Source organism: Passer montanus, unplaced genomic scaffold (genome assembly GCF_014805655.1).
Source record: "Passer montanus isolate IOZ18808 unplaced genomic scaffold, ASM1480565v1 scaffold39, whole genome shotgun sequence".
NCBI classification, from domain to species: domain Eukaryota; kingdom Metazoa; phylum Chordata; class Aves; order Passeriformes; family Passeridae; genus Passer; species Passer montanus.
The window spans coordinates 5,374,494-5,401,738 of NW_024368707.1; the positions used below are offsets into that span (position 1 = coordinate 5,374,494).

At 52.6% G+C, this 27,245-nt stretch overlaps 1 protein-coding gene across 2 annotated transcripts; it reads right to left on the minus strand.

Moving 5' to 3' along the window:
• Positions 1-1,937: 1,937 nt before the first annotated feature.
• On the minus strand, positions 1,938-25,756 carry GPR156 (G protein-coupled receptor 156). 2 transcript variants are annotated; one of them, XM_039718188.1, is made up of 11 exons: positions 25,624-25,756; positions 17,346-17,486; positions 17,093-17,234; positions 14,336-14,472; positions 12,667-12,802; positions 11,614-11,724; positions 10,455-10,580; positions 9,910-10,005; positions 6,946-7,182; positions 4,612-4,770; positions 1,938-4,056 (listed from the first exon to the last, which is right to left on the minus strand). In XM_039718188.1, exons 3-11 carry the CDS (start codon positions 17,195-17,197, stop codon positions 2,872-2,874), a joined length of 2,292 nt encoding a protein of 763 aa, XP_039574122.1. In that variant the 5' UTR covers positions 17,198-17,234; positions 17,346-17,486; positions 25,624-25,756; the 3' UTR covers positions 1,938-2,871. The 2 variants fall into 2 exon arrangements, with proteins under 2 accessions (XP_039574122.1, XP_039574121.1); XM_039718187.1 differs by having other exon boundaries at positions 17,093-17,237.
• Positions 25,757-27,245: the final 1,489 nt, after the last annotated feature.

The following is a 27,245-nucleotide window of genomic DNA, read 5'->3' on the forward strand; positions in this document are numbered from 1 at the left end:
GCCAGCCCTGAAAAACCAGACAAGGGAAGAGATAGGCCTGGCTTTTTGGCTCAGGAGAGCAGTGCTGCTCAGGAGGGGAGTACTTCTGCACAACCCTCATGGCTGCCAGACACAAGGAAAACTTTTCTGGAGCTTCTTCCAGACCTGTGGAGGTCATGGACAGATGTGGGCGCTTCCTCAACTCCTCCAAACCTGCAGCACAGGCTACTTGGAGTCGTAGGGCCCCTGACTTCTGCTCCCCGCTGTGCCACAAGAATGTCTCCACACAGATGTGGCACTGTTGTGTCCAGGGATTGCATGGTCTGGTTACTCTAGGAAAAGGACACCCAAAGGTTCTGTCTCCTGCATCACTTTCAAATACTCATTATTTCTCATAACTGCATCCAGCCTCAAAGATCAGAGCAAGAGGTTTCCAGAGATCCCAGCTGCTAATGCCAACATGAGGCAGTGGGAAACTTCCACACCAATGGTGAGCACTCCCATGCCAGAGAGCCTGTCATAATCCCTCTCTGGCATAGCTAAGAAAGCTCTTTTCATCTTTTTTACCCCTTTTCTTTTTTTTTTTTTTTAACAGGCAGCTGAATCACAATCAAGATCAATTTATTTCCTAAGCAGTGGCAAGCTGAGGGGGTGACAGGGGCAGACTGAGCCACGGCAGGTGGTTGTGGCACAAGACCCTCAAGGCTTCCTTGCCTTCCTGCCTCTTGCCCAAGGCTCACCAAACAGGCATGGAGAGAGATCTCATCCTGGCTCTGACGTGACCCTTCCCCTAAACAGCCACCAGCAAAGAAAGGGCTCAAAACTGAACACAAGATTGGAGATGTGACCTCACCAGTGCTGGATAGAGGGGGGATGATCACTGCCTTGGTCCTGCTGGGCACACCATTTATGACACAAACAGTACTCCTGGCCTTCTTAGTAGGTGCATCCATAGGCTACGCAGTTTTCAGGTGGTGGCTGCTGGTCACTGCACAGAAAAGCAACGACCTCAAATTCCAGCAGTGAGTTTCCAAACAAACCCTGGGTTCAAAGTCCTCTGGAGGGTTTTTCTGCATTCACTAGTGGATTAAAAGTTAATTTTTATATCAGCCGCTTCCAGGTGGGTTCATGGTTGATCTTTTCCTTTGACTGTGCTGCAGTATTTCCCAGCCCCAGAGCAAAATGTTATTCTAAACACGTTTGGGGGTGGGGAGAGGTTTCGACCCATATTTAATAGGGTCCCTAGAGCGTGCTTGTCTCCCGCCCTGTCCCGGCGTGGCGATGCCGTGGGATGTACTTGGTGTTTGCCGGCACACGCGGCGTGGCAGCAGCAGCACCTGCTGCGAGCGCTGCAGAACTGCAGGCGGCTGCAGGCGACAGAGATCCCGAGTGCCACTGCAGGGAGCCTCCCGGCTCCCGGGTTTGCCCTGCACACGCAGGGGACCCTCCCAGTCAGTGCATTTCTCCCACGCCAGAGCCATAAGTGCTCAGACAAAACTGAAAGAGAACGGTTTCTATTAGCAAAAAAGTGACCAAAAGGAAAAAAAAAAATAAAAAGAAAACAAAAAAAAAAGGATTACACTCTGTCTGGGGTGTTTCCATTTTAAAAGCAAACAGGGGCTGTGGGAATATTGTTCCTCATAACATTACTGAGTCTGATGATTTGCCCTACATGCAAGCTTGGGAAACTGCACAGGCAACGGGGGGAAAAAAGGGTGACACCAGTGAAGGAGTGAAGGGAGAGGGAAGTGAGGGATTTCACCCTCATGAAGGGTAATGGAGATGGCAGTGCTAACCTGCTTTGTTTAAAACCAGGTCTGGGATTTTCCTCTGACACCTGCTTTTTTAATCAAGCCTTTCTCCAGAAGGTTTATATTGCACTGAGCATCAGGGCTCAGCATCCTGAACGTCTGTGGAGGCAACGATAAGCTCAAATGTCATGATAAATACCCCAAAAAGGCACACACATGGGATTTACTGTTCTTGGTGTTTCTAAGAAAAAAATTAAACAGAGCATATTAATTTAAACAAAACTTATTCCAGATTATATCATCCAAAGACAGACAGAAGAGCACAAGACCCAGAAATCAAAGTAAAAAAAGAAACCCCTTTTCAGATCCTCCATTGCAATGGCTAGTTTGTTTTTCCTTCAGCTCTGACCTGAGTCTCACCTACAATGATGCACCTGAAGAACACAAAATGCAAAGATACCTCAACAGACATCACCTTTGGACTCCATTTTCTTGTTCAGATGCTACAAAAAAACCCCATCAAAACCCAAAAGTTTGCTGTGCACCCCACATTCCAAAGTCCTTGCTTTGCCTGGAAGCAGCACACCCCAGGTGAGTGGCAGCCTGCAACTGCTTCTGTCCATCTCCCATGCTCTGCTGGGGGTGATGCCAGTGGGATGCTCTGCTTGGGCAGCCTTGGGGAAGGAGTCCTCTGTCGGTCCATATGGAGAGGTGTGCAAGAAGCCAGGGCTGTTTCTGAGGCAGGATGCTGCTCCCTGCCAGAGAATCACGCAGGTCTCACAGGGAAAGCTCTCTGAGGAGATGAAGTTTGGGCTCTCACAGACCCCCAGTCCCAGTTTCTCCACTGCTGGCACCAGGATGGACAGAACTGCTGGCTACCTGTGGGACACAGGCAGCTGCCCAGAGCAGCCAGGACAAGGCCACCACCAGCTCCCTGAGTGCTGCCAAGCCCCTCTCAGCCAAACTGAGGCCGCAGTCACGGCTGACCAGGGTGGGGCTGACACTGCAAATCAGAAGGGGCAAATCCCCAAATTCCAGAACAAGGCACATTCCCCAGAGGGATGTGTGGCTTTAGCATTGCAGATACACGCAGTGTTTTGGAGGTGGGAGGACGCTTGCCTTTGCAGCAGGGGTGCCCCAGTCACACAAAAGTGGGTTTCAGATCCTCTTTGAAATTCACCACAGGCTGGGGCCCACCGTGGTGCTCTGTCTGGTGATCCTCACAGTCACTGGGCTCTGTTTCCGTGTCCGTGCTGCTGCTGTCCAGGGAGCCACGTGGATTCTGGAAGCAAACCTCGCAGCAGGGTCGGTGGCAGCCATGAAACATCTCCTCAGAGCTGCTGCTGCTGCTGGAGTCAGAGTCTGGGTAATAGTACAGTGAGCGCAGGGAGGGCTCAGCGGAGCCCCTCGGGGTGCCCTGCCTCCGCCGCCGCTCCTGCGGGATGCACGGAGAAGCACCCTGGGATTCGGGCCATCCCAGCCACCCCTCTGGCTGGAGGCTGGCCTCCCTCGGGATGGCTGCAGGGGATGGTGCTGGGCGGTGAAGGAGCCCTCTGCCAGCCATGTCCCCTCCCATTCTCAGGGAGTTTTGTGCTGACTCCCCACGGCCCCAGCTGCCCACCTCCTTCACCCTGCAACTGGCACGAGGGGATACGTGTCCAGGGAAGCGTGTGGAGGCAGGGAGCAATGGGATCCTCCGTTGATGCCTTGCCAGGTAGGGGCTGAGGGCTGTGTGGATGCCTGGGTAGCCCTCCTGGCCCACCCGTGTTTCTCCCTGCTCGCCCGAGGTGCCCCGGTTGCCAAGTGGGGGTTCTGCAGATAAAGCTGGGCTGTAGTTTTTGCCATCCAGGCTTAACTCTTGCAAGATTTCCCACAGCTTCTCGCTGTTGACATAGCTGACTTTGGGGGACGACTCCCAGGCTACACCAGCTGAGTTGTCCTGGCCTGGCAGCTGCTCTGGAGGCTGCCCCTGCACTGCAGGTGTCCCACACTCCTGGGCATCTTTCAGGCCACGTTCAATACTGTCCCCTGCATTAAAAAGCAGCACCTGAGTGCAAACAGGCTCCTGGGTTGCATGTTTCTGGAGGGCCTGAGCATTGCTGCCAAGAGGCGATGTACCCAACAAACAGGGGGGCTGCCACCCTTCCCTCTCTGGATCTGGGGGGCAGCAGTCCCCTGGTGCATCCCCAGGCTGCCCTGAGCTCCAGGTGCAGGGAGCTGCTGGCAGCACACGGGGGTCGCAGCCGCTCTCCGCAGACATCAGCCTCATCAGCTTCTCCTTGGCGCTGCTCACTTGCTCCTGCAGGCTTTCGATCACGGCGTTTTTCTGTGTCAAACAAACAAGACTGTCAAGTGTGGGGCAGGCAAAGAGGAGGAAAACACTGCCAGTTTGGAAGCAGGCACTGCCAGAAAACAAATCACCCCTCTCTGCACGGCAAGAGCCACACCAGCAGCATGTGTGACCTCAGCCTCCCCTGCAGCCCCCCGGACGTGTGTGTGGGAAGGGGCTCACTGGGCAGGCAGCTCTTCAGGCTGGGGTGTTCCTGCCCATGCAGTGCAGGTGACAGAGCAGGAGGTTGGGGGCTTTTCTGAGACAGAGCATCTCCCCTCTAAATTAACCATGCTTGACAAGGCTGTGGGAACCAGGCTCTCTTGCACTACTCCCTACAGATTTTTTTTAAGCCCTCCAAATTATGCCTAAATTGTGGTGCTTTGGAGTGTGACAAAACAAAGCAGCTCTTCCCCTCAGGAAGGAAGAGGCTGGTGAGGGATCACCAGTGTGGACAGGGGTGTAGAAAAAGGGCTTCCCACCCTGCAAAGCCTTCAGCCCACAAAAGGGAAGGGGAGAAGCTGGAGGAGGGGGGCCAGCAGAGCCCCGTACCTCGGTGAGCAGCCGCTTCATAGAGTTTTTCTCCCCTATGAGCTGGTAGAGCTGCTCCTCGCTGTACACTGAGCGGCAGCTCCTGCTCGGGCTGGTGAAATATTTTGCCATGTGGCTCATCGTTTGGCTTTCTTCTTCAAAGGCTTTCCACTGCTTGAGCTGGGGAGTAGAAGAGGGTGTTATCCACAGAGCCCCAGCCGACACAGCGGGAGGCAGGCACAGCTCAAGCGCGAAGGAGACAAAGGGATGGGGAGGGGGAGACAAAGGCAGGGTGTGACGGGGGAGCAGAGACAGCCAGCCAGAGATGGCTGGGCGAGGGGCTGCAGTGTCACTTGGAGCCTCCCACCCATCTGAGCCCTACCCTGTTCCTGGCTCCAGCTTTTAATGCAGGAGAGGGTCAGTGCCTGGCTGCACTGAGACTGCTGAGCACACTGTAAAAGCCCCCTCCCACTTCTCCCCACTCCCTGACTCCATGACAGACAAAGACAGTGTCATGCATGCCCCCTCATCGCTGAATCACTGGTGACAAGCTGAAAACCAGCAATGTTTAGTATCTATTTTCTCATCTAGTGTCTGCCTGGGAGCCTTGTGCAGCCCAGCTCCAGCTGTTTATTGATCTCAGATGAGCTATAGAAAAGCAAACCCATTAGGAAAAACAAGGTAATGAATTAAAAGATCCAAGTTAAATAAAATGTTCAAGGGCCCCAGGCTCCCAAAGAAAAATGGTACAGGCAGAGTGAAAGTACAGCTCATCAGCTTCGCTACCCTCAGTCCAAAAGACCTGGTGCTGCAGCAGGCCTGGAGCTCACCAGAGGAGGTTTGGATCCTTGCTCCCAAAGGCTGCTCATCTAAGGGCTTGGGGCTCTGCAGTTACACTGCCTCAACTGAGGCAGGAGGGGACCTCTGGAAATCATCCCAAGTGCCCTGCTCAAGCAATGTCAGAGGGAGCAGCCTGCTCACGCCTGTGACCAGCTGAGCCTTGAGTATCCTCAAGGATGGAGACTCCACAACCTCTCTAGGCATTCTGCTCCAGTGCTTTACAACTTTCACAAAAAAAACCTCCAGCCTTTTCCTCATGCTTAAATAGAATTTCCTGTGTTTCAGTTTGTGCCCATTGTCCCCTGTCCTGTTAGTGGATACCACTAAGAGCCTTGCTCCCCCTTCCCTATTCCACCCCCACCGATATTTATACACATTGCTGAGATCCCCTGAGCCTTCCCTTGAGCACACAGATGTGCCTTCCTCAGCTTCACCTCTTCCTCCCTTTCTCACCTCGTGTCCTTGAGCCCAAACATCCCTCCAAACATTCAACTAAATAAATAACTGTTTCCTTTCCCTCTAACAATGGGAGCATTATTCCCACTAACATGGGGGCCAGGCACACCAGGCTGCTCCTGGAGGACACAGGAAGCAGAAGTGCCTCACCTCACCACAAAAGGCTTCCTTTAAACACCTCTGCCTCCTCCTCCTCCTTGCTTGTGGCAAAGCCCAGCTTCCTTCTCCAAAAGTGCAGAGGAGGACAGCCTCCCCTGGGGACCACCAGCAGCAAAGAAGTCTCTGAGAGTGGCTGGGCCATCCGGATGGTCTGTGCCCAGCTCCATCCCTGCCAGCGGCAGAAGCTCCAGGTGTGAGTGGGCAAGTGAGGTATGAGGGAAGGACAACTGCACAAAGGACACACCCCACCATCCACATGGAGCAGGAGGAGGAGGCCAGCGGCTGCCTTGCAATGTGTGCTGTCTGTGTGGCTGTCACCTGTGGCATGTCCCTGCAGGACTGTTTCTAAGCAGCAGTGCTGCACTCCATGGAGACTTTCCAGGACATAAAGGGGGCAAGGAACAAGAAAGCTGGAGATGGACATTTTACAAGTGATAGGACAAAAGAGAATGTCTTTAAACTGAAAAGAGGGTAGGTTTAGATTAGATATAAGGAATAAATTTTTCACTATGATAGTGGTGAGACCTTGGATCAGGGTTGCCCAGGGAAGTTGTGGATAGCCCAATCCCTGGAAATATTTAAGGTCAGGCTGCATGGCACTTCAAGCAGCCCGGTGTAGTGAAAGCTTCCCTTCCCAAAGCAGGGGTGTTGGAACAAGATGATCTTTAGGTCCCTTCCAATACAAACAATTCTGTGATTCTTTGAGACTCAGGGAACTTGCTTGGGGAAGCAGAACCACCAGGGTGGGGTGGGGCTTGGAGAACAACCTGTGCAGGTGAGTCCAAACATTTGGGGGAAGAAAGCAGGAAAGTGAATGTGCTGATGCCCACGTCTGCTGTTGTTAAACTCTAAAAATGTGCTCATTTCCAGCCATGTGACAGGACAGAGGTGGCAGCATACCTGTGGGACAAAGATGAAGCAGTTGATTGTGGTTGTACACACAAAGATGCCTCCAGAGGTAAAACCAAACAGCAAATTGTGCCAAGTACGGAAGAAGCGGTGAACTAAGCAGATGGTACCAGCAGCCAGGAAAACGAGGTTGACCCCAACAATGAGTGTCAAGGACTGGTTCACTGGTGAGGAGCTGACATTGTCGGTCAGACCGGCCAAGTAGGTCCCGTATAGCAGGAGGATACTCTGGAAACAGAAAAAAGAGGTTTCCAGAGTGTGGAAAATTACAGCCTGATGGTGTCAACCCCCATGTATGTCGCACCAAGCCCGGTGAGCTCAGATCACACTCAGCGCAATCCTAATTAATGCTCTTTGATCTATAATGCAGACCTGGAGCGTGCAGTGGTGACGCCGTGACAAACGCCCAGCACGCTGCTGCAGGCCAGAGTGGGGCTGGGGACACAGGGCAGGAGTGAGGGCACTGGTGGGCACGGGGGGCCCCAGCCAAAGGATGTGAAGAGCCATGAGTCAGAAGTCAGCAGGTGCTGCCACAGAGCAGGGGGTGGCTGGGAGAAATTGTGAAAACCACCCCTTGGGCAGCCTGGAGCAGGAGAAGCAAAGGCAGACAGGAAGCAGGGGTCTCTGCAGGGATGCAGCAGTGGGTACTATCAAGGAGCAACAGCATACTTCTCAAGGAGCAGGAAAGATATCCAGAAGGAATTCAAAGAAGAAGGCAAGGAGACACGGAGGTTTAGACTGGAGGGAAGAGGATGTACTTGGTGCCTCTTTAAATAGCAATAATCCAGGAAACTACCAGGTGCAATTCTTTTCCCTTCCCTTAGCTGTTTCCTGACTCCAGCAGCAGGGAAGGGCACTACAGAAATGCTCTGTACATAGAGGCTCTCCCTCCCCACGCGTAGAGCAGCTGTTTCAGAGCAGGCTGTCTCACCACCCTCCTCCTCAAGGGTCTCATGCATGCATTTTGCCAGTGTGCTCAGGATAAAACTACCCAGCAGGATAAGCCTCTCCTTCCCTAGCTGACACTAGCAGGAAACACCAAGTAGTTTTTGCCTGCTTCCATAGAACTGAGCATGGTCTGCCTTCAGGATCATTTGGAAATACCATCTAACAAAATCCCAGCTCCTGCAAGGAGCTGGAATGCAGGGAGTGTGACCTACATTATTCCTGTGCTACCCAATAAGTGTCAGCCTTTTACTAAGAGTCATTGTTATTTGGGCATCAAGAAGTGCTTTGTGACACAAGATGCAGACGTTTTTTAGACCCTGCTAAACCCCTCTGTGCTGTGGCTGGTTGATGACTCTGATGGCCACTGCCAGGGTTAAGGTCTGGAGGGACACAAGCAAGGGAGGTTCATGTCCAGCTCTCTGGTGAGACTCCCAACTTCAAAGAAGCATGAAGTCTCAGGGTGGGGTTGTAAGAGTGAAACCTGCCTTGCTGGGAACTGGGCTTGTGCCTGACCCTGCTTTGTAGAATCTGCACTGGATCATAAAAGTGTCCACCACGGGGCACCTCCAAACAGCCCAAAGGCAAGGCAACCCCTAATCCCTGAGCAGGAAAAAACCAGCACCAAAGTCCCATTTAAATTCATGAAGTCTATCTGGGACACAGACAACACTGCTGCAGTCTCCTAAACTAGGACTCTCAGTGGCTTTGTTTGTTTGTTTGTTTGTTTTAAACTTGAGCAGAGGACCTTGCTCCTAATTCCAGGCATGTCCTTGGCAAGTCATTTCTGTTCATTGCTCTGTGCCAGTAAAACCAGGATAATACACTGAGAGTCTTCCCAAAGGGCAGAGCATATTAATGCTGTGGATGCTAAGAAGTGCTATGTACGCAGAGATAAAGCCTACACTCACATTAGTGTAAATCCAGACTAACTCCAGAGAAATCACCAAGGAAGTACTCCATGACCCCCAGTAAGCAGGAAGGAATAGGGCCAGATTCAACACAACATTAAAAAGATTACCTGGAACTGATTATGGAGATGTTTTATTTCCAAAAGGATTTTTTAAGGGCTGTAGGCAGAGACATTACCTCTCTAAACCCTAACACAAACTGCAGACAAAATCAGAGGTGGAGACACAGCACTGAAAGCCCAGGTAATGCCTACATTCCCTAATACCAGAGGACTTTCAAGGACTTTGAAATTAAGTGTAGAAAGACTTGGCTGTGTTGTGAGGTCCCTTTCTGCTCTTTTTCCTATGATTCTGGGTAGATGGTCAGTGAGTATTACATTACAGTGAATCACAAAGAAAGTGCCTGTGCTGCACGCAGAGATTAAGCCATTTCCAAAAAAAGGCTGTGATCTCACAAGCTTCATCAACATCAGCTTTCTGAAATGTGTCCAGCCTCTGCCATACCAGAAACACACGAGACCACAGATAATTACAGTGATAATTATACCAACATAGTTACATCAGTATAACTAACACTGCTGGAAGAAGACTGGCCATGTGCAGAGATTCACCAGTGAAAGTGCACCTCAGAGGTATAATTAACCCGATAAGCATCCTGCAAAGGTGGGGACCAAGCACTTGTCATCAGCACCTCCTTGGTTTGAAATCACAGGACACAGGGATTGAGCCACCTTGGCAGTGGCCATTCACTGCAGTCTTTAGGGAAGGAGTGTGACATAAAGAACAGCAAGATGTGAGTTCCAAGAAGTGAGATGAGCTCAGGCAGTTGCCCAGGAGAGATCTAGAGAGACTGTAAGTGCACAGTGTACATAAAGGAGATGGTGAAGCAAGGAGAAAGCAGCTAGCAGGACTTTCACCCTTCCCAAGATGGGAAGGGCTGGAAATAGGAAGGCTTATGAGATGAACAGGAGTAGCTGGGATCTGCAATGGGCACATAGCTTGGGAGGGCAGCAAAATTACAAATGCTGCCAAACAGCTTAGGCTGAAAGACGGGGAGGAGGTGAGATACAGTGCAAGAAGCAGTCAAGAGGTTACATACCTTAAACCCTAAAATAAGAACGAGCCAAAGGTCGGAATAGAGCGATGCACAGGACTGCACCCGGCTCACGGAGCACGTCATGCCTTTCTCTGTTGCCTACAAGGCAAGGCAAAGGCAGAAATGAAGGCTGTAGCATGGCACAGACCAATGGGAAGAAGCATCTAAGCTGGTCTCCTTTGTAAATTTCTGAAAGGAGAGGCCAAAGCTGGTGCTACCAGAGTCCTAAAGCAAGAAAACGTTGGCCTTCTGCTGCCTACAGGGCTGGTTAAACATTTCTCTAAAGCACATGCCTTGGAGCCCTCCTGTGTCATGCAGGTGATCTGCACAGACCTGGAAATTTTGCAGTGGACTCTCGCCTCTGTAATAGACCAGACATAAACCAAATCTAGAGTGCCCAAAAGGGGCACCACCTCTTTTTCTGCCTCTATTTTCTTTCTGTTGTTTCTCAAAGACCACCTTCAAATGCCTGGCCACCCACTAACTCTGTCCACAGAGCTCAGACAGGACACAGCAAAACCCCACAGCACCCCTCCTCATTCTTTTACCCGCAGTGAGACGCTGAGGCTTCGGAAGCACTGGACTGGGTCAGAGAACACCCAGGTCAAGAGCAAGACAGTGTCTGCCAGCACCAACGCTGCCACCATTGCCAGCAACTGCAGGTCTTTGATAATCTGCAAACAGGCAAGAAGTAAAAGTTACCATGGGGAAGGAATGGACACCAATGACCTCCATCCCCCTTGGGTCCCTTTCTGTTGTTTCTTCCAAGTGACACACCTATCCTACTACTTCGCCCAGAGAGGAGTCCAACATTTGAGTTGGCCACAAGATCTCTGTCTTCAATTCCCAAATTCTTGGAGACCTAATCAGGCTTGAGACCAGGTATAAACCCTGCCTGAGGGTGTGGATAGCAGGTAAATGCTATGACAAAAAACAGTTCTTCCAAAGCAAGACTATCATCCCGTATGACCGTATCACCAGCAGAGACAAAAAGGGCAGAGAAAAACACCTGGTAGGAGCATCATTTTGCAAGTTTAACACAGATCCCAGTGTGAAACAGGAGTCCTTGCTGATACCCAATTCCCCTGCAAACCCTCCGTCCCATCTTTCATCTGAGACCTTATTTTTTCACTGGTGCAAAGTAACCACTGAAACTTGTAAGTGCACTTTTTTGTGCACAAATTTTCCATTTCCCCCCCAGTTTCTGAATCCCCATCCTTAAGTGCTGCAGAGGAGAGCCCAGCTCCCTTCCCGCCTTCAAGAGCAGAACATATCCATCTAGGGATGGCCCTAGATCAGATGCTTTTGAGAACACCTGGTTTATTTTCATCCCACAAAAACAGCTGATTGTTTTTGTGGGATGACAATAGACCTGAACACAAACATTGGTGTGTAGTGTAATGAAGGCATGTGGCTAATGTAAAGTGAGAACACAGCTTGGTGATGGGGCTGGGACTCCACTGGGGAAGAGGCAGCCTGGCAGGGCACACACTTGCCAGAAGAGCGGAAAAGCTCCTACCTCATTGTGCAGGAATAAATGAAGGGCCCATGCCCAGCCAGGTGTGAAACTAGACCTGTGATTGTGGCATCTATCCCTGTCATGTGGCAGTTTCATCTGCTATCCCACACTGGTTTGGGACTTGCTGGTGTTTGCCCTCCATGGGAAGTCTGTCCTCCCCCGCCCCCGCCGCAGAAGCTGGTACTCACCACCCGCTTGTCGGGCACCCGCTGGGTGAACACCTTGTAGAGCCGCCAGCTCTTCCCCAGGACAGGGCCGAACACCAGGGAGGTCCCCACGCACAGCAGGCACAGCCTCACCTGCCAGGGGCCAGAGCGAGGGGGCTGAAAGGGGCTCACAGGGACACCACACACCCTCCCAGCCTGGGGTGCCGTAAGGATGGCTGGGGACGTGTCTGCCCTCCTCTGACTTCTGGAGGGTGATACCAGATACCAGAAAGCTGACTACAAGGTAAAATAAATTCAAAGGCAAGTACTCTGTAGGCATGCCTGCTGCCTACCTTTTTCGACCTCCCTAGAGACTCTCATTGGAAATAAATTCAAAGGCAAGCACTCCTCTGTAGGCATGCCTGCTGCCTACCTTTTTCTACCTCCCTAGAGACTCTCATTGGAAGGGCAGGCAGGGAGAGACAGGCAGCTTGTGAGCAGCAGGGACACAGGCAGTCCCAGCACCCATAAATCACTTTGCTGGCACCTCCGTTAATTATCCTCAGCCCAGTGTCTGAGCAGGATGCAGGGTGTGCACCGTCCCACTCTCCCACACAGTCCTCAGTCTGGCAGGGTGGCTGTCTCAGGCCAGGACATGGGGGTTCATCACACAGGCAAGTGTTTTGATGAAAATCTGCTCTGCAGCCAAAAATCTCACCCACAGCCTCACAGCACCTGTGCTGTGTCAGGCAGTGGTGGCTGTGTGGAGGATCCCATCTCCCTTTGTGCTCCCCTCTGTCTGCCACACTTCTACCAGCCCAGCAGCCTGCCTGCCTGCAGATCTGTCCCCTGGGGACCTGCCTCGAATCCCTTCCTCAGTACAGATGTGGTTTGCAAAACAGCAAAGGCCATTCAGACAGAAAGTGTCTGGCTGCCTTTTGCGTGTGTGAAAGCCACAGCCCAGCTGAGCAACGTGGTGGTGACAGGCTGTGGCTGGGACAGAGCATGTACAGGCGACAGCTGGCTGGGAGAGAGCACGTACAGACAGGTCTGTACATGTGTCAAGGTGCCCCTCCCAAAAAAACCCCCGCTCACCTGAATTAGCTTTTCCATTGAGTCTCCAGATGGCAGGCTCTGCTCCTGAATCCCAAAGAGGTAAGCACTTGTGTAAGTCAAGCCACTGCCCAGCAGGGTCACAATGTTGAGATTGGGGCTGGACATCTTCACAATCCTCCAGGAAACAAAGCAGGGGATTTGGTGACAGTTACTGAGCATCATGACCTGGTAGCACAGGGGTGAGGTCCCCTTACAGGGATGATGACGATCACAAGGAATGGTGACACACTGTCTACCCCCAGCCTGTGCTGTTCACCACTGTTCCAAAAGCTCAGCCATTACTCCATGGTCCCATCCTCTCCCCTTTCTTGCTGGAGTGCTTCACAATCCTTCAAGTATTCATTTAGCCCTATGCCAAGACTTCTGCTGCAGAGGGTCAGAGGTGGAACCAGCACAGCCCAGGGTGACAGTCCCCAGCAGTAAGCTCTAGGTGCAAGAGCTACATGTGCCTCCAGGAACAGGCCCTTCCCACTGCTCCATCCTCTGAGGAGATATCTCCACACTCAGCACAGGAAGCTGCCAGCAATGTTCAGGTTACAGTCTCCCCTCTGTAATTTCACCTCATCACTCATAATCCTGTAACTGTATTCAGGGAGGGGAGAATCAACCCACTGATCTCTTATGACCTGTCACCCTTCCCCAGAAAGCCTACTGAGTGAAAGCTGCCACCTTCCCAATAGCTCTGCCCCTTCGACCTGCTGCCAAGTCATTACTTTTCTCTCTCCTTGAGCTCTTTCTTGGCTTGCTGTCTTGCAGTCACAAAGCCTGGGGTTCATCTTGTCTCTCTCCCTCCTTGCCTTTCTTACCATGTCTCAGCCCTTGGAGAAAGATATTCACCAGCTCATGCTCTCAGCTGCAGCTGAGAAAGGTCTCCTCCACACTCCCAGGTTCAGGAGGCAGACCAGTATTTATTTTCGGCAGAGCAAATAAATAATGCACATTCATTACAGCACGTTCCAAGAACATAAATTCAAGCGGCCACTGAACACCACTCAGTAAATGAAGTGCTTCAGACTGGGATGCAGTTGGGATGCAGGTCATGCAGCTGCTGCAGCGCAGCAGGCACGGGGCTCTCAACACAAACCCTTATGGGCAGGACCCTCCCGACTGCACCGTGGTTGTCAGCAGCATTAAATTAAATTAAAGCACAGAATCATTAATCTGGAAAAGACCTCCAAGACCATCAAGTGCAACCTTTGACCAAACACCACCAGGAGAACTAAACCACAGCACTAACGGCCACATCCAGTTTTGAACACTTCCAGAGATGGTTATTCCACCACTTCCCTGGGCAGCCTGTTCCAATGCTTGACAACATTTTTGGTGAAAGAATTATTGCTGGTGCCCCACCTGAACCTCCCCTGATGCATTTCCTGAGGCCTTTTCCTTTCATCCTGTCTACAGCTCCCTGCCTTGGGGAATAAAGGAGAAGTCCAAACAGGACTATCTCCACCAGTGATCAAAACTCTGTGTGATGGAAAAAGCTACAACATCCCTGGCATTACCCTTGCTTGCCCTATGCTGCTCCTTCAGGTTTACACCTTCCTGACCCTTAGCTGGTCATCAGCTCAGAGCTTGGTCCTGAAAGAGCCTAACTCCCCTACTCCAGCTCAGGGGAAATCTCCCAGGAGAAGAGGGATGCCCTTACCTGTTTTTCCTGAAGCGAATAGTGAAGATGAAAAAGAAGAGTGCTAGCAGGACTCCTCCAGTCAGGAATGTCCACACAACTCCCAGGAGACCAGCAGAGAAGGATGGGGAGCTCTTCATACTGCGGTCAAACGATGTCTGCAGGAAACAAAAGGGATAAGGAAGAACAGGACATTGCTGGGGCTCTTAGCAGTGAAGGTCCCTACTTCAGCATGATCCCTCCCCACAGTTATCCTGCTCAGCCAGGAACCACAGCTCCCAGTAAGAATACGCTCTGGCACCAGACCAAGTCCTGCAGGTAGGGCCACTGAGATGTGTGTGGACAGGACACGTGCTCTGTCTCTTGCTGAGTGTTCAGGAAGGCACAGCAGTCCAAGAGCCCTCTTTTTATGGCCAACTAGCCAAATCCATAGTGAGGCTGTACAAGTGATTCATAAATCTCAGGCAGCCCTGCCTCTGAGACACAGGACCTGGACACTGGTTCCCCACTGGTCCTCTGGAAAGAAATCTTTGGAGAAAGGCCCTGTGGTGCCCCAGTCAGTGTCATGCTTCTTTAGATGCTTCTTGGCTCCCTTACCCCTCCCCGCAGCAGACAACTGATCAGCTGGTGGACGTGACTGGGAGCCAGCTGCAGGGCTGCCAGTCAGTGCAGGAGCACAGCAAAGGGAGTGTGACAGCGTTTTTCAGAGGCGGTGACACACGGAGCTGGAATCCACCCATCTCCCAGCCGGATGGAAACTAATTTGGTCCCAGGCAGGCATCAGTTGAGAACTGGCTTTTGAGGGACACTCCCAAAGCGGGTATGATGGAGGCACCTCTCTCCTTACACACAAACCACCTTATAGGTTTAAATCTCCATTTAAAATAATCTCTGCTATCTCCTTATTAACATAAAATGGATAAAATGATCCCACGTGAAACAAGAAACCCACTTCCGCTGCTGATCTAAAATGCTCCAGCAGTTTTAACAGGGTGTGAACGTGTGGGTTACCAACTATTTTTTCCTTAAAAAACCCATCACTTTAATAAAAGTGCTGGCACATCCCCTTTAATGGGGGAGGGAGAAGAAGGGGAGTTAGGCTGGGATCACACACCTCCTCACTAACTTCTCTGGTGCTGAGTCCTTTCTCAGGTATTCCTGCATCCAATTTCTTTTGCAGAAGACTACTTTTTCCTGACAGTTGACACTGCCCCAAGCTCACAATTTTTACTTCAAGGTCTGAGCTGTTTCTGCTTCCAGCCTTGCTAGAAATAAATCTTCAGGCAGAAGAAAGGCATTTGTTTAGAGCCAATGCCTCATGCACCTCTTCCCCAGTCAGGCTTCATCTCTTCTGGGCGAGCAAGAACAACACACAGCTTGCAGAATTAAAGCCACCACATAATTCTTGACACAAAAACGTGTCACTGCCACACGAGCACAGCTGATCTGCAGGCTCCTGGCAGCTCACATGCTGGTGCCACACTGGTCACAGGGCAACTGGGAAAGGCAAACCCCTGCCTGGGAGAGACATCCAGCTGAGAGCTGCTGCTGCTGGGATACAGCTGCACGCACTTCTCAGCCTTGCTTTGCAGCAGTGTGGAGGGATCCCTGGGGGGATCCTCATCTCCCTCCTGAAAACTGCTTCCTACCTCCTCTTTCCTCTTCCCATTCCCTGGGGAGTCTTTTGCCTCTCTGGGAAATGAAGACCACACCAGATGGTGAAGATGGTCAGCCAGGTCAGTCCCCCACTTACACCAGGACTCTCTGTGTAAAAACCCCATCATTCAGCACAGATCAGGCCCATCCTCCCCCCTACCCGGAGCTGACAGGGCTGGTACAAGGCTGTAATGCCATTCTATTTCTGTGCCCTGCCTGCTTGAGCCCAAGGGTAACACCTGGCTTTTGCCACTGAGGTGAGCAGGGCAAACTCAGCATTCTGGGGCTTCAGCACTTCACTCCCAGATGCACCCAGCAACAAAATCACCTCTGGCTGCTGTCAAAAGTATTACTGCACCCTATTCCCTCAACCACCCAGGGTTCAGAAACACCCCTATGATCTCTGCTTTTTCTCTCCTACACACCCTCCCACCTGACTGCTGTTTCCCTGGATGTTGATGCTACTTGAAGTTGATGGAGCGCTTTGCTGGCTGCTGAGCGGAGTAAATCCTGGTCCTGGCAGGGGGAATATTAATTGTAAGCCAGCTGCCGGAGCCAGAGGAGCCAAGCAGCTTACAGTCTTTTAATTAAAGGCCCATGGTCGTGCAGGACGTGATGGAGAGCCCAGTGGGCCAAGCCTCTCCGCTCCATCCTGCAGCCCCACGTGGTGCCAGCTGCAATTGAGTGCACCCCAGCGCCATTTCTACTGCCTTGCTGGTGGAGGGGGGAAGGTACCATTTATTACACAGGATGACTTTTAATTAAATCCTACTCTGCTCATATTTGAAAAGCACTTTGAAGTTATAGGGGACAGGAAAGGTCAAGGGGAGATGGGGCCATTGCAGGCCAATCCTGAGCAGCTGGCTGACACATGGGAGGGCTGCTTGACATGATGTGGCTGTTGTGGATGCTTTCCCCTCTTCTGGATAACTGCTGGTGTCACCTAGACTGGGCGTGTCTTGTCTATCAGCCAGGTGACAGTGTGCTGCCTTCAGCTGGACTGGAATTGCGTGGCAGCTGCAACCCCCTCTTCACCCCTCCCCCAAATCTACTTCTGCTGAGCAAACCTCATGCCCCAGAGCACTCCCCTGCACCCATACATCCCACTGCATCCATACATACCAGTGTCACAGTGCAGAGCTCCTGCAGGGCCCGCTGCTGCTGCTCCGGGCTGCCAAAACTGGAGCTGCCATCGCAGAGCTCAGAGCAGTTGAATCCCGGCTCCATAGCACATCCTCAGTTGTCATCCAGCTGTACCTTTGCCCTGCTGGAAGGATGAGCATTGGCTTTCCTCAGAGAGAAGAAACCTCTGGCACACACCACATCCCCTCTGTCAGCAGGGAAGGGTCTGTGGACAGCCTGGGGCTGAGCTTACCCAAACTGATGTGATGCACATCCAGAGTCAGGAGAGGGAGTGCCTCTGCCAGTGTCCCTGGGGTGTCCTCTGCAGCAAGGAGAGTCAGCTCGGGACCTGGGCTCCCACAGAGCACGGTGGCATCCCCAGCACTGCTACACCCTGCAAAACAACACCTGTGGAGGGTCACAGTGGCCTCCAGCCCCTATATCCCAGCTGGGAGCTGAAATGAGGTGCTGTGCTGGTCCAAGGAGCATGGCACCCTGGCACCCTGAACAAGCTGCATCTTTCCTTTGCCAATGCATTTCCCTTCACTGGAGCAATTTCAGGGTCATTTTGCAAGTACCTTCCTTGAGCTGGCAGTGACTGCTGGTTTAATGAAACATCCCTTTCTTCCAGCAGAGAACCAGCAAGCAAAAACAACAACAAACAGCAACAAGTGTTGCCATCGCCTACCAGGACCTACACCCAGGCCTGGGTAAGCAGAGGGGAAGGTGCTTGAACGCAGAGTTTTGGCTGACTCGGCCCGAGATGCAGCTTGGCTGTTTATTAAGGAGATGTAGAAGCCTGACAGGTATTGTCCCTGCCCGCTCCTGCTCCCTTTGCACTACCTTTGCCTCTGTTCCCCCTTTCATTTCTCTTTTTGGTGTGGATTTTAATAGGCCTCATTACCATTTTAGACATGAGGTCATACTTATCCTCAAGCATCCTTACTCAATTACCATTGTCACCAGGTTTAATTAGCTTCCAGCGCACGACCATAAGCAAGTCTCCCGTCATTAGCAGCTGGGGAGGAGGCACAGCAGCTCGCTCCCTATTTGCTTCTAACAACAGGTGGGAGGAAAAAATTTTCTCTATCATGCTCCTCAGTGCTGCACCCTGGCTGAGCATCCCCTGTACCTAGCCAGTGCTCCAACCTTCCCTGTCGCTGCTCCTGACACTTTGATGCCCTCTCCTTCCAAGTCCTTTCTTTGGAAGAACTCCTGTCATTTTGTGAGCAAAGAAAGAGTAAATTAAAAAGAAGCATGGTCACCAGGGCCTGGCCTGAAACTTGATGTTCGTCACAGGGCATAATTGGGATTCAAATGCCAGAAAAGCTAAAAAAGTGCTGTTCTCAGCTTGAGTGTAGACTGATTTTTCAGCTTTAGAGTAGTTGCTTACAAGTCCCAGCCCAAGCACATCAAGCTAAGTGGGCTACTTGTCCAAAATTAGCAGACCCACCTCTGAAGCAATAACCCCAGCTCTCCTGCTGGCAGAAGCCATCAGGTCCTGCAGGTCTGGGTCCTGTCCTGCCCCTGCCAGAACTTCCCCCACCGAGAGATCAGCTCGCTGTGTCCTACAAACACAGTACCACACATCAGCCAGACTGAAGATTTTACACACATGACGTGTTTTTCAAGAGTGCTGAAGCCACCCAGATTCATCAAGCCTCCTTCTCTCTAGCTCGTAGCAAACCGTGGTGGTGTTTCCCCTCTGCAGCAGGCTCATCCTCTAGGAATTTTCATGCCCTCCATAGCTCAGGCTGAGTGACTGCACAAGAGCCCTGGCTCCAGAAGATATCCAGCTGCTGCAGTGAATGCCAGGATTGCTACAATGCTGGAAGTGCAGTGGAGAGGAAGAGACAAGCTCCAGCTGAACAATTCAGAGACCAATGGACAGTGTGGAGGGACTGGGTGGGGACGGGGGTAGGAGAGGGGCACTGAACCTTTGATGCTAAGAAGACCTGAAGGTGAGCACTGCCCAGCTTCCAAGCGGCTCAGCTCCTCCCCATGCCCCTGGTGGGACTAAAGACAAAAACCCTTATAATTCCTTGTAAGAATTATAGGGGTTTTTGTCTTTCTGCCATGTCAGATGGGGAGCACACCTGGCAGGTGGACCACTACCTAGGCTTTACAGACAAAAACCCCTATAACTCCTTGTAAGAATTATAGGGGTTTTTTGTCTTTCTGCCATGTCAGATGGGGAGCACACCTGGCAGGTGGACCACTACCTAGGCTGGCATGAGGCCAGCAGACACAGCCTTCCTGTGGCTCACAAATGGAGGTGTTACCACAAGGAGCACCAGCTAAGCCCTCATCCACCCAGGAGGCCAGCCCCTTGGAGGAGGGCAGGAGCTCCTTGGGGTCTCCCCAGCCCCCACCCCTGCATCCTGCAAATGGCTCCCACACAAAGTTGGTAACAAGCCGCGGCTAATTAGCGTTCATTAGTATGCAACAAAGCTAGCACCAGTGCAGTCGCTGCTGAAAGGCAACAGGCATTTCCAGCCCAGCTCCTGCCTCTTGTGAGAGCTGGCAGGAACACTTCTCTGTAGCATGGAGAGGATCCAAGGGGGACCACCACTTTGGGGGGTCACTGACCTTCAGGGTGAGGCTGGGCAAGGATTGTCAGGACAGACAAGAACACAGGTAAAACCCTACATCCTTAAAATGAAAGGGTCTGTTGAGAACAGAGACATGTGGGGTCTGGTTTTTCGGGGGTGTTTTTAAGACTTAAAATGCCAACCAATTCTGATAGATCGCTTCCAGAGCAGAATCACAGAATGGCTTGGGTTGGAAGGGACCCGAGAGCTCTGCTTGCCTTGCTCTGCCCTTGCTGCCCTCAGTGTCTGTGGCCTTGCACCTGCCGGCTGTCTGGGACATGGTGGAGAGTATTTGGCCACAGAGGAGCACTGGCTTGCACGCAGACATGATCCAAAAAAGCCAATAGGAAACAAGTGACTGGACCACATGAAAAATATTAGCACCATCATCTTCTCAGATAAAAGGGAAGCACTGACTGCTGGAAACAATATTTGGATAAAAGCAATTTGTGGTCACCTCAATAGTTGATCTCCGGGCTTGGAAAACCTGTTTCCTTAGATCTGTTGAGACCCAGGAATACTCAGCATAAAATCATTTCAGTTGGAAAAGAGCTCTTAGATCATCAAGTCCAACAATTAATCCAGCACTGCCAACCCCTCCACGAAACAATGTCCTCAAGCATGACATCTACATGTTTGTTGAACACTTCAAGGGACAGATACAGAATCATAGAATCACTAAGGCTGGAAAACACCTCAAAAATCACCAAGTCCAATATCTAACAATGCCGAGTAACTACGCATAAATAGCCCTCAAAATAGATGCAGTTGATGTCATCTAAATGCACATCTTGACTCTCTCAAAGTTTCTTCTTCCCTTTCAAAACTTCTTTTGGGAAAAAAAAACAAACCTTTAAAGAAGATGAAAAATTGGTGCAGCATGTATAGACCCAGAGCGGGCAGAATGAACTTTTCACCCCAACAGGTTCATTTTGATGTAGTGTTGAAAGAGAGGCTTCTTCCCAAGGGTGACATTGCTGCTCGGTGAATCAAAAGGTGCAAAACTGAAGATGTCAAATCACAGACAACAGATCAGTCGCATTCAGAAATGTGCCAGTCTTCATGAGCTCTGCAATCCTGCCTGGTCACACCAGCCCTGGCAGAGAAATGGTACATGCACACCTCTGCAAGGAGCACATCTGGAGAAACATCTGCTGAGAACTTTTGGGAAGGCGGCCGTGTGGCCAGAGGCAGAGAACAACAACTGGGGAGAAGGAGCAATGTGCAAAGGGCAGAGCCACTCCTGCTGCCTCAGGAGGGGAGCAGGAGACCTCGGCTCACCCATGATGGGTCTGTGCTGCTACTGGCAGTCCTGGTGGGAGATGGAGCTGTGCTGGTGCAGAGCAGCCTCGGCTGGCAGTGGGAAATCAGCCGGATAACTGTTCCGGCAACATGAACACTGCAGGATGGGGTTTTGCAATTCAAAATCTGGAGCTTCCGAGTCAGGCTCCTGCTTTTTCCTTCTGCTCTTCTTGTCCAACAAGATCCCTTCTAGTCTGGCCTGAGAAACCTGCAATATTGCCATCCCCAAGGCGATCAAAAAAAGTCACAAGCCAGACTTACTGCAACACCCCCCGCAATGAAGCTACTTAAAAACTGCGAGTTAAAACACACAGCATATCTGAAGATTATTTTTAATTTATATTTAAAACTTCAGCACCTACATTTTCATGCTTTTCCTTGCAAACACAAAAAGAGGGAAAAAGAAAGAAAACCAAGAAACCCATCACATCATCCTAAAATGTGGGTTACAAAGGCTCAATCCCCAGGAACACTGGGGAGCTGCAAAGTTGTCACCCTTCTTCTCAGGGTCTGTCCTGTGCTCCTGCTTCATTCTGCTCCTGTCCCTGGGATTTCTAGAGCCACTTCCAGGCCCCTCAGATATCCTCATACCTCACAGATGGGCAGCAAGCTCAGAGAGAATAACCACCAGGAGCTGCAGGGCCCTCTGCCCACAAAGGAGGGAGATGCAGGACAAGGTGCTTCTGACTCTGCGTGCATGGGGAGCTCGCTGTGGGACTGAAACCCGAAATTTTGTGTTGACTGAAGCTAGGTGAGATTTTCAAGCTTCCTATCATTTTGGAAAGCATGTCCCAATATCATAAAGGCAACTTCTGAATGCTGATCTTATTGCTCGTCTGTCCACTGTAGCTCTCTCAGCTTGGGAGGATGGCACCAGGTTGGCACATTTAGCTCTACCTCTGGACTTTTCAACTTTAAAAGCACAGGTTGAATACCCACCTGGCTTTTTTCAGTTCTGTGGTTTACATTTTGAATTAAATAAACCTCCATGCACAAAAAACCCCCCCAAAAACCACATTACTTCTTTTTTGAACCACCACACAGGCCTGCAAGGGGCTGACTCACACTTCTCCCACTAAGGAGCTGATAAGGCTTTTAACTTTCTAACCATAATTGCTATACAATGACAGGCATGTGAGAAACAGAGACAGACTAGATTGGCGATGCTCTAAGGAAGGAAAATTAGGAGGGAATACCGAGAAGCATAGGGAGCATGCCACAGATGAGGCCAGTAAGACCAGAGCTGATGGGGAGGTAAACCAAATCCTCGGAGCTATTAAGGAGCAACTTTGTGCCACTCCATGATCTGAGCCCTCCCTCGTGTCCAGCTGCAGCAGCTGCTGAGCAGCAAGTGGAGGAAATGAGCAGAAACCTCCAGGTTTCTCCTTCCTCAATGTGCCTGGGAGTCCAGGGGTCGGGACCCCACTGCCCCTCGTGCTGAGCTCATCCCTGCTTGGCCAGGTGGCCTGGCAGGCTCCTCACAGAGCCATGCGACAGCAGGAACAGCCAGAAAAGTCCTTCCAGCTGAAATTTAGTGACACCACGGTACCCCCAGGTGGAAGCTCACCTTCCTGCAGCCAGTGAGAGAGGCAGTGGGATCTCTGCTGCAGACAGCAGCCTCACCAGCTGGGGCCAAGCAGGGCACAGCTGCCTCCCCCAGAAATGGGCAGGGGCGTACCCCAAGCACCACTCTGAGAAGGAGCAGAGCTGCTCCCATGCCCAAGCCTCTGCCCACAGCCGGGGCCGCAGCAGCTGGGCTGCATGGACAGGAAGGACACCCAGAGGCTTTTCACCACTCTGGGAAAATTCCTGGGTTTTCTTCACTCAGTAACAACTTCATCAATCATTTCATTTATTAGTGGGAGACCACATCTGTACGTATTGTTCTACCTCCATGGGACAACCTCCCTGCTCATTCCCAAGCCCTGAGTCAGGAAGGTCTCCATCCCAAGTGCTGGGCATGTGGCAGATGACCTGGAAGTGGGATGGCAGGGGCTACCTCTCCAGAAACACACAGCCAATTCCATGCTGCACTGCACCTTCACCGCAAAAAGGCAGAAGTGGCCAGGGCTGGCTACAGGGCCAAACTGCCTGGCCACCATGCCCCATGCCCCCAGAAACACAGCTCCTGCCTGCCAATACCCCCAAGCATCAGCTTCACAATTTGCCCTGGTAGTTGCTGCAGGCAAACCATGAGCCCCCTGTCTGAGAAAGGCAGCTCCTGCCTGCCACTCTGCAAATATCCCCAAGCATCTGCTTCACAATTTGCCCTGGTAGTTGCTGCAGGCAAACCATGAGCCCCCTGTCTGCCAGGCTGGTCAATCCTGAATCCCTGCCATGGATCACACCCATATCCCTGCCCCAGAGAGGATGGCACCTCGTCACAGGACAAGGAGGCTGCAGGACTCCACTCTGGCTGTGTGACACTCACACTTTTCCACCAGGACGCTGATTCAAGGTGCTGTGACTGGGGCAGCATCACCAGGTCTCAGGGCTCTGTGCCCATTCCTGGTGTCTCTGTTGCTTTATATCTGCTTCTATCCATCCACCTGCCTCAGAAAGCTGCCTTTTCCCTCACTTGCTGCTACCTTCTCCTTTGGGCATGTGCCCCAATATGCTGCTCTGAGGCACAGCTCAGCCCCAAGCACTGCTGCTGGAGGCTCCAACATCCCTTCCTTCCATCAGCTTCCTCTGTCTTCGGGGTGTTAGCACCAGCCTGACAAACGGGAACGCACTAAACAGCCTTACAGGAAGGTGTAGCCTACAATTTTTTTCTGTCTTAACTGTACCACCTTTAGAAAGGCACCATGAATAAGAGGTAAAAAAGCCTGATGATTTAGAATTGTGATTTACAAGGGAGATCTACCTTGTGGTTGAGGTGTGTATGACTTAATTAAAACAGAAGCTCACTCCCACTGGAGCTGTTTGCTGCCGAGCTATCAAATGCAGAGGAGGGAGAGACCTCAGAAGGAGCATTTCCATAAAGCCATGTTTCACATTAAGCATATGCCTTCAAGAGCTCTCCCTTTCCAAAGCTGGCAGAAAGCTGCAGCTGCTACTTCGTGCAATCAGACACCATCCCCTCACAGCACTCGCAGCACCAGCACACCTGTGTTTGCACAAACAGGGCTAGGATGGCCAGGCTGCAAAGCCACACAGCCCCAAGCATGGGGACAGCTTCTAGCCCTAACAAGGGCAGCATGTCTTTTCTCCATTTTACTTTTTTTCCGATGAAATCTGGCAGGATTTTGGAAATCAAGTGACACACTTAGTCCTTAAAGAGGCAGGAAAACAGAGCACTACAGCTCTTTCACCTTACCCCTGATGACCAAGCAGCAGGGAATATTTTCCCCTAGGAGACAGATTTGACTTAAGGCTCTGAAAGCCAGAGATGTCTACAGCTCCTCTGGCTCCCCTCCCAGGTACCACAGGCTGCCAAACTGCACCCAGTGCTGCCCTGCTCGGGCTTCTAGTCTCCTTGCTGGGCAAAACAAGCCCCCCACCAAGGGGCAGGGCCACATCAAGGTTTCCACGAGGTCTGCCAGCCTGGCTCCCTGCAGACAGCAGTGAGGCTTGCTCAGGGGTGGAGAGGGGCAGCTCCGAAACTGGAGGCACAACCACACTGTGGAAAGTGCTGCTTGTAAACTGTGGCAGGACAGAACTGACAGCACAGCGAGAGGAGAGCGTGCAGTGCCCCAGCAGCAGGTGGGTGAGGGGATGTGGCAGCTCCGCCAAGGCTGCATTAGAAATGCCAGCTGCAACTCAACACTGGCAGCTCCCGGTTACCCGGGGATCTGGTTCCCTTGGCCTCCTCCCTGCCCCTCTGAGGATGCAGAGCACCTGTGGGGCAGCGGAAAATCCAGCTCTGGGTCATGAGCCACCCTTCCCAGAGAGGTGACCAAGTCCTGGGAGTTGTGTCACGCTCAACTCTGGCAGCCAAGGAGAAGCAAACAAGCTGGGTCCTGGAGTGTTTCCGGGGGGTCTCATCCCTAAGCAGCACTGTGAGTCCAGGGCACACGGATCCCTCTCTCTCCCTCTCCACCCAGCAGGCTGCTGCACTGTGGAGTTGGTCGCGACTTTTCTTCCCCCTCTTTTGAACTCCAAAAGGCACACGGCTCGCCCAGGTAATAGCACGTTGGTTAGCACAAACTGACCTAGCGCTGCAGCTTCACATCCTTGCATCCTGCAAGGCAGCCCTTTCCCATCGCCAGGTGCTGGCAGGTTCTCGGTCCCACAGGCGCCTCCCGAGGGCTGCTTGGAACCTTTGGGACGGTGTTTTCTGGAGAGCTACAAAACACCGGCCCCATCCCGCCCCGTTTCGAGCTCAGGATGCGCTCCGGGCACAGCCAAGGCAGCGAAGGGAGCTCTGCATGGCCCCGAGCGCGGCGCGGAGCCGCAGGGCGGGAGCGCTCGGGGGCCGCCAGCGCTGCCCGCGGCCTGGCCGCGCCGGGCTCCGGCCCTGCACCCCCGCGGGCAGAGGGGCACGGCCAGCAAACCACCCAAGCCAACAGCGCCAGGGCAGGAAGGCAGCTCGGCAGGTAACCCGGGCGCCCTCGTCTCATCCATCCCGCTCGCAGCCCCAAGCACGGCTGCCGGCCCCTGTCTCCCCACACCGCGCCCGGCGGAGCCCCGACCCACCTGCGGGGACGGCACCGCGGTGCCAGCCTGCGGAAACCAGCGGATACCTGCGGGAGCCCGGGCCGGGAGCAGCCCCGCAGCCGCCGCGGGACGCGGAGCTCGGCGCCGGCGGCCGCCCCTCAGCGCCCCGGCTCCGCCCGGCCCGGCCCGGGAGGGGCCCGCGCGGCCGCGCTCCTCCCGCTCCCGGCTGACCCGCGACAAAACTTCTCGGCAGCGGGGAAAAAGCCCAGGGGCCGGGGCTGTCCCGGCAGGGCTGGACCCCGTTTCACGCCGGCGGCTCCTCCAGACGAGAGCGGCATCGATCCCTCCCCAGAGCGCCCCGGAGCCGGGAGAGCGGGACCCCGGCGCAGCCCCGCTCCTCCGCGGGCCCTGTCCCGCTGCTGCCGGCGGGATGCGCCCGGCTGGAACCGCCTCGCTCGGGGGCTCCTGGCGGCTGAGGCAGCACAAAGCCCCGCGTCTGTGGCAAAACCGGCCCGAGAAGGTGAGTAAAGGCGAGGGCGGCCAACCTCGTGCTCCGTGCCCTGCCCGTGCCGCCCCATGGCTAGTGGTAGCCAGCGTGACTACTGCAGTAGGTATGCTTTTGTGAGCAGCGCTCGGTGTCTTGCGGACAGACCCACCGCCACTGACAGCATCCCCGTGCTGACCATTTCCCTGTCTCGCCGCCCACGGTCCTGCAGCTCGCTCGCATCAGCTTTGTACTCGCTCTTCTCAAGACACCCACTCCATTTTACTGGAATTTTTCCCCAACTCTGAGAGCCAAAAGCTCTGCTCCAACACTCTTTCTCTCCCAGCCTGCAGCCAAGTGCCAGGTGCTGCTATAAAGGGCTGTTTGCAGACAGGTGTAAGGCCGTGCAGGTTTTCTCTCTTCACCGCGTTCTGTTTACCTCATTCACCCAGCTCCGCTAGGCCTTGGCGTGAGCACTGCTAATTTCTCACTCCTGCCCATTCCCACACCTGCAGAGCCATGGACTGGGGCAGCTGTGGTCAGAATGGGAGCAGAGAGGTTTGCACAGCACTGTTGGTCACGCTCTGCCCCACAGCACCATCAGAAGCAAACAGTGACCTGTTACTTCCCAAGCCTGGTAAAAGCATCCAGTTTGCAGCCTCTGGTCTGGCAGCAGCTCCCACTCCCCTTTACTAGATTTGACTGATGTCCCACAGAGGAGAAGCTGCCATAGGACCTCTCCACTCCCTTTTCCCATTCTCCTCTGAGGCTAAGCAGAGGCACGTACCTTGCCCGGGGAGTCTAACACCACCCTCCAGAAAGTGTTTTCCAGCCTGGGCAGTGATGGGCAATGAAGGCTCAGTGGGGCCAAGGGTCACATCCAGACCAGGTGAAGGAAGCAGAAGCCTTGTACTGCCATGTAATGAAAAAGCCCCTTGGAAAGCCTTGGGAGACCAAGGTCCAGTGATTTGAAATATGGAGACCCATGGATTAATTCTGAATTTTGGCACTGAAAGCAGCCCTCGAATTTGCAGAGGTGTAGATTATCTACAGTTCACAGTGGCTGTAATGAAGGTCTCCATATTTCAGTACCTCTGGAAATCTGATCTCTTTTAAGACACACAGGCTCTTAGACTGAATTTAACAATCTGGTCTCCACCTCCATGAAACCAGGACC

Bases quoted from the DNA above. Each gene is read 5' to 3' on its own strand.
- GPR156 (XM_039718188.1), bottom strand. From the start codon at position 17,197: ATGGAGCCGGGATTCAACTGCTCTGAGCTCTGCGATGGCAGCTCCAGT. The intron at 11,725-12,666 runs GTGAGCGGGGGT...GGCCCCTGGCAG, and splicing joins CAATGGAAAAGCTAATTCAG to GTGAGGCTGTGCCTGCTGTG. The intron at 7,183-9,909 runs GTATGTAACCTC...TTCTGTTTCCAG, and splicing joins TTCTTATTTTAGGGTTTAAG to AGTATCCTCCTGCTATACGG.